This window comes from Echinops telfairi, unplaced genomic scaffold (genome assembly GCF_000313985.2).
Source record: "Echinops telfairi isolate 266 unplaced genomic scaffold, ASM31398v2 ScPeMD7_11;HRSCAF=52, whole genome shotgun sequence".
NCBI lineage: Eukaryota > Metazoa > Chordata > Mammalia > Afrosoricida > Tenrecidae > Echinops > Echinops telfairi.
Genome location: NW_022103908.1, coordinates 8,993,028 through 9,005,261, shown reverse-complemented (window position 1 = coordinate 9,005,261; position 12,234 = coordinate 8,993,028). Strand labels below are relative to the sequence as shown.

Below are 12,234 nucleotides of genomic sequence, written 5' to 3'. Positions count from 1 at the left end.
GTATTATGTATTTTTTCAAAGACATATTCTAAGGAAAGGGAAGATTACAAATTGTCCTAGATGTGAGCTTATTAGGACCACCATATAAATTTTACAAACTCCATGAGGCCTAATTAAATTTTCGTGCCTGGGCACAAAGGCATAATACGACAGTCTGTGGCTCTCTGACAAGGTGTTAGCACCACAGGCAAACTGGAAACATGTAAAACCATTTCCAGAGCCACATTCAAATCCCTTTTCAATTACGTAGAGAGTGATGATATTGTCTTCAACTGACATAGTTAAAAATTTATCTACACATTGGCCTAATATCTCTGAAATAGAAGATACATTTTCTTTCTCTGTGTTACTCCCTCTGAATCAGACTGTGTTAAAAGCAATCAGCCCCAGACTCAAGGAGGCAAATCACAAGGCCCAATGTAGTTTCTGTGTAGAAACATCCATAACTAAAAGTATGAGCCAGAGATTTGGAAAAGAGAAATGATACACACAAAAGCAATTCAATTGGATAAAAATATTAAGTGAAATTGTCACGGCTCCCTTTTTGATGAAGGCTTTGGAGCTCATGAACTATAAGCCACACGGCATAATCATCATTTAGACCCAATCACTTAGAACAGATGATGGCCATTCACGGTATGTTCAGAGATTATCCTCAGGGTACGCAGTTACGCAGGGATTTGTTTTGCCACCATCTAGACTTGTCACTGTTGAATTAGCTACAGAGCAGTGGAACTCACAAACTTTATAAACTTGCAGGCTACCATGGATGCAGAGAAGCATCAAAGTTGTATGGTCACTGGACAAAAACCTATTTTAAGATAATAATCTATCAATATCATGCCAAAGGAATGGGATGCATTCATTTTGAGATGCATTGCAAATAGTGGTTTTCCAATGTAAATATGCTATCTTTGCTCTGCTGGTCTTCATCCCCAACCCCAACGCTCTCCTGGTAACCCCATGTACAACAGAGCAAAACGCGGCACCGTCCTCACCATCATCTTTACGTTCCAGTGCGCCCTTGGGGTCACAGCCTCAATCTTGGAGGGTCTTCCTCTTCTAAACTGACCCCGTCTACTTTGCCAAGCACCACGTCCTCTAGGCGGACTGGTGCACCTCCTGGTAGCCCATCCAAAGTACATCAGACAAAGGTGCACCATCTCACCGTCCTGACTGCGGAACAGTTCCTCACCAACACCAAATTCACTGACACCAATTCTTCTTCGCTCTTCCTTACCCATGGTCCAGCTTTCGACAACATATGACATGTCTGGAAACATCATGGTTTGAGTCGGGCACACCTTGGTCCTCCAGGTGTCCTCTTCTACTGCTAATATTTCAAAGAGGGATTTTGCTGCAGGCAGACAACGCAGCATCGTTTTGAGTTCTTGCACACTGCTTCCGTGGGCACCGAGTGTGCAGACGAGTGAAATGGCAGCCTGGACAACTTCCATACTTTGTTTATCCTGATGTTTGCTCCGTGGCCCAGTTGGGAAGGTTTCTGTTTCTTTTGACATGTAATCCATATTTATTACAGGTGAAGGGTTTTTTCTAATCTTCATCAGTAAGTATTTCAAGTACACTTTGCTTTCAGCAAGCAAGGTTGTGCCAACTACGTACCAAAGATTTTTACTCAGTCTTCCACCAATCTAGATGTTTCCTCTTCACACAGTCTAGATTCATGGGTCATTTGCTTAGCAAAAAGATTGACTAAACACTATGAAAAGATACAACCGGGAAAACGTATCTTCCTTGATTTTAAACAATATAGCATTCCCTTGACCTCTTCAAAAGACTTATCACTGTATCTATGGATCCATCTCTCTTGAATAGCCTTATATGCATGTGAAAGTTGGACACGGAATAAGGAAGATCAAAGAAAAAGATTGATGAATTTAACTGCGAGGTTGGTGAAGAACATTGAAAGTACCATGGACCGCCAAAAGAACAAACAGATCTGTCTTAGAAGAAGTACAGCCAGAATGCTCCTGAGACAAGGATGATGACACTTAGCCTTTCATACTTTGGATATGTTATCGGGAGACACCAGTGCCTGGAGAAGGACATCAAGCTTGATAAAGTGGAGAGGTAGTGACAAACAGGGAGGTCCTCAATAAGATGGATTGATACAGTGGCTGCAACAACGGGCTGAAACGTAAGACCAAGTATGAGGATGGAGCAGGACTGGGCATGTTTTGTGCTGCTGCAGACAGGGTTGCTGTGTTAGACAGGGTTCTATCTCCGTTGCTATGAGTCAGAACTCACCCAACTGCACCTAACAACAACGTAGACCGACAGGCAGGCAGTTGGGTGGATTAGAAGGGGAGTTCACACAACTACTGCAAACAAACTGATGCCCAGTTGCAGTGAAGTAGAGTTTCTTAACCTAGCTCTTCCATCTAAAGAAGTCTCGAAGGATCTCTGGTGGAACAGAGGGTTACATAATGGGCTGTGTGTTAGTCTGGGTACATTAAGAGAAACAAATCCACAGAAACTCATATGTACAAGAGAGAGTTTTATATAAAGGGTAAGTGCACATCAAGAAAACATTCCAACCCAGTACTGCCCAGGCTCACAAGTCCAACATTAGCCCATATGTCCGACACCAATCCACAAAGTCAACTTCCATTCCACAAAACACATGCAATGATGCTGACAGCAGGAGGAAAGCCGAATCAGTGAGCATGTAAGCATTTCAGCCCTGGCAGGGGTCTCCACACAGCTGCTCCAGCACCCAGGGCTGCATCAGGGTAGGCCCACGTGGCTTCTCCTCAGGGATGTCTTGCAGGAAATGAGCCTTGCCGGCTGAAGCAGGGAACTGGCTAAGGCAGCTGCACCCTGGTCCGACCATCAGAAAGCAAGAGACCCGAGAACTTAAAAGGCGAGGTTCATCGAGCCATTTATCTCTCCACCCTTCAATTAACCTCACGTGTTTATCAGCCAGATTGGCAGAATGAACTTTAACTATCTCTGACTGCAAACTGCTAAGTCAGCTGTTCAAAACCTCAAGACACTCTGAGCAGAAAGATGAGGCTTTGTGCTCTTATAAAGATCTGTAGCCTTGGAAACCCACAGAGGCAGTTCCACTTTGTCCAGCAGGGTCACTATTAGTTGGGATAGACTCTGGCTGTGGGCCGGCTTGATCCATACCTCCATAATTCACGTTAAATGATTAGGTGGGAGTCTAGAAGGGATTGGTCAGTTTCCCCATTCCTCAGAGGATTAAGAGCGCCCGCTCATAGGCAGACAGAGAGCATTTCCAGGACCATCAAAGAGGAGCCATCAGCCAAGCAAGTTCAAGATCCCTGCCTGATGTAGCAGAGGCACAACAGCCCACGCCATGCCAAGACCTGAGCTACAAAGCAAAGGAGCCACAGCTGAGCCCACAGACCCAAGACGGTGTGCAGAGCCGCGGAGAGGCCTCCTGCCCATGGAACAAGGCCCAGGGACCGTGCGACCTCCCCATCTTTTCCTGACCATCATTTTATTTTTTTAAAATTATTATTATTATTATTGGAATGCACAGGTCTGCACTTTGCATTTTCCCTCTGCTCCACACTGGTACTTACTTGTGGGAAGGCAGGGTAAAATGAGCCTACTCCTCAGAAAACAGAGGCGATCAGTACACGGGAACAACAGCGATGGTAATGACGCCGCTACATGGTGCTGCCATGAGGTCCACGCGTGTGTGATACAGTCTGTTAGTTTGCTTTTCTTCCATCCCAGGGATTATTTGTATGATTTTCCCACTTACTGCTATCATGGCCCATCTGAACGTTGATGCGAAAGCTACCAGTGTCAATTACGAAAATCCACAACTTAGGTAAAAATTGGTCATCTCCTTAGAAACTCATGAGGAAAAACACAAATTCACTGCCATCGAGGCAATGCAAACTTCCAGCCACCTTACAGGACAGGAGAGGGCTGTCCCTGCGAGTCTCCAAGACTGTAACTCTTCAAGCGGAAGTAGAAAGCTGTCTCACTCACTCGGAGCAGCTGGGTGGTTTCAGACTGCAGACTTTGTGGTCAGCAGCCCAACACGACACCACTGCACTCTAAAATAAAAGCAGTTGCCACTGAGTTGCATCTGACTCATTGAGACCCAGGGGTGCCAGAGAAAAACTGTGCTCTTAGATTTACCCCCAAATAAACAAAGGAACCCAGCTGCCACCGAGTTGATTCTGAGTCCTGATGTCCACGTGGGTTTCACAGAGAGCTGGCCGCCCGAGTTTTCAACAGCTCCCAAGAGTCAGTCACCAGGCCTTTCTTCCGCGGGTGTATTAGCGCCACCAACACTTTATCATTGGCGCCACCCAGACGCCTCGTCTTAAATTTAGGGGGTTGAAATATAGAGTAAACATTGCAGGCCAGCTCGTGCCACTGAGTGGGTTCCAACTCACATCCACCTTTGACCTTATGTGACCAGGACATGCTGTAGTGAGAACAACTGCCCGTGAGAAATGCTCACAATGGGAGTATTTTCAACACAATTACGCAGTGGGGGTCAACTAACCTTTCTTGGTTCCCTCTTCATACGGATACTCATTCATCCATTTGGGTTTTAGAGTCACATTGATCCTGCAAGAAAACCAGACAGGGGGAAATGAGTAAAGTTCTTTGTGTTGCTACGACCCACCCCACCCCACCCCACCAGACAACGTTACAGATCTCCCCAATTAACCGTGCAGTTCTTTATGCTTCGGGCCAGTGACGCAGGCAACAAGGAGAGCTGGCGTTTTAGCTTGTTTGCTCTGCCTTTGATTTTTGTGCTCGATCTTAAAGAGCCATTTAAAAGGCCGAAACACCAACCATGACACAGCTGTAAGATCACAAACTACGACAAACACAAAAGACTACGTTCCTGGAGAAAAGGCCAGGGGATCTAGGAACGACGAACGGGGAGAGAAATTCAGAAAGGAAGAGGTTCCAAGGTGACCGGCCCCCAAGTAAAACCAACCAACCAACAAATCAATTGCCATCAAGTTCTGACTCCCAGCATCCCACAGGGCAGAGTAGAGCGCTGCCCCGGGAGTGCCCCAGGCTGCACATCCTTACAGGAGCAGAACGCCTCTGCTTTCTCTCTTCCAGTTGTTGGTGGATTCGAACTGCTGACCATGCAGTTAAAAGCTCACTGAGTAAATCTGCTAGACCACCCCAGGGCTCCTCGACTGTTTTAAATTAAAAAGTATATAAATTAATATACCCTATCTCATTGCGGTCTCAGGAGTCAGAACCAAACCACCCAGGAGGTTTTCACTTTTGGCAAATTAATATATATAAGTAACTTCTTAGAAATTAACCAAATCTATTTTAAAAGAAAAAGGAAAGCTTTCATAAAAGCCTCTAAATTCTTAGGAACCCTGATCTCATTCAAAATAATTCAATATTATTAGACTTAAGAATTCTGACTTCAAGAGACCATCTGCCCCCTACAACAATTTTGATGTTTTATTGGAAACTCTTGTTTATTCTCTCTTGCTTCAGAATTTCCATTTCATAAGGCAAATTTTCTCTTTGGCAATGAGTTAAAGCCAGTTTATGAGACAGAGTTGGCCCACTCTTCTCTTTGGAATTACACTGCCACTGTGAGGTGGGCACACCGTGGAGTTCCTGGCAGACCTACAGTGCCCACGTCTCCCTGTCTGGAGCAGCGGGCCTGTACGCCTGACCCCCACACATTTGAGCAGAAAACAAGGCCACTTACTCCTAAGGCCTGTAAGTGAGAGATAGAAGAATTCACAAGCTTCACGGTCAGGTCCTGTGACGGAAACTGCCCTTTAATCTTATTCTGGGTTTAAATGTAGCGACACAGGTGCCTCACTATATACAAGTCTAAACATAGCCAGTGCTATATGCTATAGTTTCCACTATAATTGGGACTGCTACTGAAAAAGCAGTATTGTGTAAAAGCAGTATTTTAATGTTACAGTGGCAGCGCTAGAAATCGCCTTTGAAATTCAGAGTTCCCCTCCCCACGTTCACCATAATGCGGGATCCCTTGAAAGGTGTTGTCTAGTGGAGCATAGGACTTGGCAACACCTCTGGCTCGTTCTGATCCTGGCCATAGATTTTATTTCACAAGGAGGTTTTGCCATCCTTTTAATACTTATGTCATATGTACTGGGCGTGTTTTCATGTGAAATTAACAATACTGACTCTAAAATTCCTAACTCCTTTTGTGATACCATAACTAACTCTTTTTTTGGATACAATATTGTAGACCCCCCTGATTCATGGTTTTGTTATTGCAGAATGGTTGGAATAAACACCTTGCTAAGTGACTCCTGTATGCACCAGGGCTTTCTCTCTGCCGTGAAGTAGATTCCGACTCACATCGACCCGATAGGACAAGGTAGACAGAACTGCCCTGTGAGTTTCTGAGACTGTAACTTTTTAAGGGAAAAGAAAGCCTCACAGAATAGCCGGTGGTTTCAAACTGTTGACCCCAGCACTACCAGTCCAACATGTAACCACTACGGCACCAAGGCCTCTCGGTAAGAATAAAGGAAATCCGTCAAGAGCAGAAGAAACTCTCCTCTACATCAATTGTAGGCATGTAGGCATGTCTCGTGCAAAAAACTTTAGTCCTTAATTATATAACTTGTATTTTGAGGCACAATTCCGCTACAGACTAAAATAAAGGTAAAATGAGGTGAACATAACATAGCATCACACTTTTGGGGGTTCCCCCACACAGCATTTGGAGATTTACAGGGAGCCTAACATCATTTATTCAGATAATAATCCTGTGAGCTGAGCAGAGGCACTAGTTAAAACCTATTTGACAAGGACGATCGTGAGCTTGGAGCGGTAGTCAGAGAATCTCAGGGTCCCTGTGCAAGCCTCTTAGTCTCTAGTCTCTGCACGGCTCTGTCATTTACAGGCATATTTATAACCACCAACAACTTAAGTGTATACAGTGAACCCTTGTTTATCGCAGTTAATCGTTTCTAGACCCTACCGTGATAAATGAAATTCCGCGAAGTAGGATTCCTTATTTGTAAATCAAATATTTTCGTAGTTAGAGGATAGAGGACATGAAAAAACACCCTTTAGTCACCATTACACTCGTATTACCCAATTTATTAAACGAAAAAGGGAAAATGCAGTAAAACAATTTGGATGTTACAATTATCATTTATTATTTATTATATTATGAATTACATCGGATGGAGCGAACGGAAGACTCATTCAAGTCGAAATGGCGTGCAACCTCCACGATTTTCTTGCCATCTTTGTTCATATCCAAAAGTTTTACCTTTTCCTGGATGGTGAGCATCTTCTTCTGGCGCTTATTTTTATTTTCAGAAGGCTTAGAAGAAGCAGCTCATTTAGGAGCCATCATAGTGCTTAGATAAAATTTCTTAAAAATCGCACAATTACAGTACACTGTACAAAAGCAAAAATGCATCTGATACGTAGCTCCGATACGTAGCGATGCAGACAGAAGCGTGTACAGTATCAGCCAATCAGTGGCAGTAATGACAGAGCATGCGCTGTTACGCAAAAACCGCGATAGAGTGAAGCCGTGGAAGTCGAAGCGCGAAGTGGCGAGGGTTCACTGTAGTTCTAAGTAAACTCGGGAACCACCTGTACAATACTTTACTCCTGAGAACACTCACGATCCATCTGTTCATCTTCCCGATCTGTGGCATATGCCCCACTGCCCTGGACAAATTCCCAGACATTAAGTAGCCCAAAGAACAATGAAGAAATGAGCCACAGTGGAGAATGAGAACATCAAACCCCAGGCTCCCCTCTGTCCTCTGCTGGCTACACAGCCTGCAGCAGCTCATTCACCCTCGGTGCAGTCGGTGTCCTCCTCCGCCAAACGCGGAAGAAACGGACACCTGCCTTTTGTGCCCCACCCGCCCTGACTGAAAGAGCCCTCGTGACTTAGTGAACTACAAACGGACCTTCTAACCACAAGACCGGTGGGATGAAGCCACCAGTCGCTTCAAGAAAGAAAGAAGAGGCCCTGCTCAAGGAAGACTTAAAGTTTCAGAAACAGTTCTACTCTGTCCTGTCCTACTCAAATCCATGAGTAGGAATTGATTCATCCGCAGTGAGAGAAAGAAATAAAACCTAGCTAATGTCTATAATAACAAGTAGATTCTGAAGTTTCATACACATATCTTTATCAGCAGTCCAAATTTTTAAAAAAAGGTTCCTTAAACTGAGTCCACACTCTAATTATATCCATTTAAAAAGGGGGTGGAGTGGGTTAGGGTGTTCCCCAAGCACCTATTAAAACCATACTCTAATATAAAACAGGAAAATAGCAAATTCCCAATAAGAGATACTATCTCCTCAATTTCCTACTTTAAAAGATTGTTTAGCCCTGTCAAATAGATTGCAATATGCCTAAACAAATCCTAAAGGCCACTGTCCTTGTCAAAAAACAAAATAATAATACACAGATTGATGCTCACAATTCTGGCTTCAAAAATGATTCTCACTTGTCATTAGGTGAGGAAAAGCAAAGATCATTTGTTTCAGTATGAAAGAAGAAGAGAAATAATCAAGTGCTTCCAATACTACATTTGGACGCAACACTGAAGGCTCCGTGGGTGATGGTGTTGTGTCAGCTTGGCTGTCAGCATTCTCAGTGGCTTGGCAGTTGGGGCCTCCCCACAATGGGCTCTCCCACGATGTAATCAACTCCATATGGGATCTGCTGTAATAGGCCAAGAACTCATGGGAAGATTAGGGTGTCATGCTAGCCCTTTGATCACACCAAAACTGCAACCAGAAGATAGTGCCATGCGCCTGCTTCCTCGGTGGGAAGCTAGCTCACTTCTTGCTGGTCTGGGACCTGAACCTGGCTCATTGGCCCTGGAGCTCAGGGGCCAGTCACATTGCCTGCTGCCTGCAGGCTCGTCTGCCTCTGCCTCCACCTCCACCAGCCTTCCTGTTGGGCTTCCTGCTTCAGGCTCATCCGCCTTGCCAGCTGCACCAGTAAATAATATTAAGCATAAGACTGCAAACCTAACATCTGACATCTGACCCCACAGCCTTGAACCAGGCCAAACTGCTTCTACAACTGCGTGAGCCACTTTGTTGACATAAAATTCCATGTAATTTAATATATGTATGTATATATGCATAATAGGTACAGCATGACTGGTTTTCCTGCTCATACTAACACACAGTATTTTTAAATTGAAATCTCCTAATTGTACCTGTTTCTCTTTAACAGCTGCACGGCCCAGAGAATGGTTTTCTAAAATCTTTATATTCAGTTTTTTGTTGTTGTTTCATCCCTGAAACTTCCAGATCTCATCATCAAAGCTTCCTTTAAATCCGAGAGGATCGAGGATGAATGTAATGACCCTGGCTACTAATCAATCACCTTTAACAACTAAGGCGCTACATCAGAATAATTACCTCTGCAAAAAAGTTATCATATTATATTATTGGGACCAAACTACTGGATCTTCATCACTTTGTGTAAGATCGATCCCATCCTCAATATTTCAAGGTGTCATGGCCTAAATTGTGCACCCTGGCCCAGGTATGTGCCAATGTGGCCGGGCCAGGATTCTTAGTGATTTGGCAGTTTGTAATGATGTGATTATTCCCATTTTGTCATCTGATCAACAAATCACTTGGAAGGGGGTTAGAGCAGTGGTTCTCAAGCTTCCTAATGCCGTCACCCTTTAATACAGTTCCTCACGTTATGGTGACCCCCAACCATAACATTATTTTCATTGCTACTTCATCAGTGTCACTTTGCTATTCTTGTGAATCGGGCGACCCCTGTGTAAGGGTTGTTCAACCACCAAAGGGGTCGCACACGACCCACAGGTTGAGAACCACTGGATTACAGTGAAACACCGATGCCTTTATTTAGCTGAGAGACCTGGTATGAAGTAAAGGGAGGCTACCCCTGGGATGTGGGCAACATCACCTTTTCTCTGATAAGAGATAAAAGAAGAGAAGGGAGCGCCCACGAGGGGTCTGTGTGTCACCCTGGAAAAAAAAGAGCCAGGAAGCAGAACGTATCCTTTGGCCCGAGGGTCACTGTGCTGAGCGCTCCTAGATGCAGACCAATGCAGATGCCAAGGCACGGGGAGATCGCTCAGAAACATCAGGCCCAGAGACAAGAACCTTCCGCCAGAGCTGAGGGAGCCAGAAAGCCTCCCCTAGCCTTGGCTCTCTGACTTCTAGCCTCCTACACGAGCCTGGGTCGCATAGTGGTGGTTGCGCGTTGGGCAAGGTTGGCAGGTCGAAACCGCCAAGCTTTCTACGCCTCTGAAGAGTTAGTCTCAGAAACCCGCAGGAGCACTTCTGCCATTTTAGGAGGTTGCTATAAGTCAGTATCAACTCAAAAGCAGCACCTTGTTTGGCTTGTGTTTGAGCCTCGTAAAAGATGACAGTTCAAGTGTCTGTGGGCCCAAGCCATCCACTTGCGGTATTTGTCACAGCAGTTCTAAGCAACGAAGACGAAAGACACATGTTTAAGACACTCCCCAAACTCCCGGTCCATAAGTGCCCTTGCTGCTAGTTGCCCCGGGTGACCCTCTCTACATCTTTATATGGAAACTGAGAAACGAGCTTTAGAGGTGTTTATGAACGACTCACTAGTCAGGGTATTCCAGAGGTAATTTAGAGGCTCTGTTTCAAATAAATTGAATTCTGGTGTTGCTACAGCAATTCCATTTGGAATTCTGTCTTCCAGCTTCGGTGTTACAAATCACGACTTCATTAGTTGTGATCTGGTGTTTCCCAGAACTGACAAAATCCCAAATTCAAGCAATAAAGGTTTATATACATATTCAATTCCATCACCATAACTTTTAAAGCCGATTAGGGAACTAGACAGGCAGGCTTTGTGCACGTGAGTCCTGAATATTCTACAACAGGCTTGTGAGTCAAAAATGCTGCCATAGAAGTTGCCCCTTTTTTCACCCCCTCCCCCCTTCCACTTAAAGTTATTTATGTTGTATCTGCCGCAGTGAGTTTTCTTGAGAGCTAACAGTATTTGAAGGTTAATCTAAATATTTCTGGAGATAAGTGCAAATCTCACTGCTACATTTTCATAGTTATTTTGACTGGGAATAAAACGAGGAGCCAAAGACTCAGAGCAGAGTGCTCGTTGCTAGGTGACAGGTGACACTTACTGCACCTGTTCTGAACTTGCACAGGATGCGACACCGACTGAGAGGAGACGCCTGGATTGCACACGTCATGCGACGCAGCGTCAGAGAGAGTTCCCGACAGACACCACGGGCGGGCGGAAAACCATGTCTGGATAAAGTGGATGCATTTACACCTTTCCCTCAAGTTTCCCCTTCCTGGCTGGTTCATCCGCCTTTTCTTTTCCTTCCACCTTGGGCATATGGGTCCTAGAGGCTAAGTAAATCCACACAGGAAAACTGTGATTAAAGAGTGGCTGTTCTTGGACCTCTGACATGGAAGAATCAACCTTCAAAAAAAAGAAAATCCTAACAATACAATGGCACATGGCACGCTGTGAGGTATGGCTTATGTTTATTAATGTACTAAGTAAGAGGACTTAGGGACAATGCTAAGACCCACTGCTGTGCAGGCGATTCTGATTCAGATTGAAGCTACAGGGCGCCTCAAGGCTTGGGGCCCTGGAGCTTTACTGAGGCAGACTGTCACTTCTTTTTCCTAGTGAGAGGCAGGCGGGTTTGCAGCCCTTTCAGTTGATAGCCAAGCACTAACCACTGTACCACCGGGGCTCCTTAGGAATAATTCCTGGAGGTACTACAATTTCCACCCAATGATTGAGAGTGAATGTGATTTCAAGAGGACATCATAATCTGAAATACCTCATAAATAAATATCAGAGAGCATCTGCTTACCACCAGGTGAGCGGTTCGACATCACACCATCCGGCTGCTCCAATGGAGCAAGACAGGACTTTCTGCTCCAGTTAAAGATCACAGTCTCGCAAACTCACAGGGGCAGTTCTACCCTGTCCGGCAGGGTCACTAGGAGTCAGTATGGACTCAATGGCAGTACGCTGGGTTTGGAGGGTAGGTTAGCATTATAATACCCGAGATAGCTGCTGTGTGCAACTAAATCATAGCAACTACTAATGATACTGTGGTTTGCCTCTGACATTACTACGCGAAGAAATGTGAAGTTCAAGTTTTAAAACCTGCTGTCTCCAAGTCAATTCAGCCCCATTACTGTGGGGGGAAGTCAGATCCTTGCTGCCAGACTGCTGTCTCATCCCACCACAGGGGTGGGCCTGCTCCC

The 12,234-nt window shown here is 45.0% G+C and overlaps 1 protein-coding gene across 2 annotated transcripts in view; it reads right to left on the bottom strand.

Moving 5' to 3' along the window:
• The window catches only part of KLF12 (Kruppel like factor 12), a 728,313-nt gene that overhangs the window by 339,872 nt on the left and 376,207 nt on the right, over positions 1–12,234 (bottom strand). For both annotated transcript variants that reach the window (XM_045287155.1, XM_045287156.1), the window contains exon 3: positions 4,517–4,581. In XM_045287155.1, coding sequence (XP_045143090.1) covers positions 4,517–4,549 — 33 coding nt within the window. In that variant the 5' untranslated portion in view covers positions 4,550–4,581. The remainder of the gene's footprint in view (positions 1–4,516; positions 4,582–12,234) is intronic.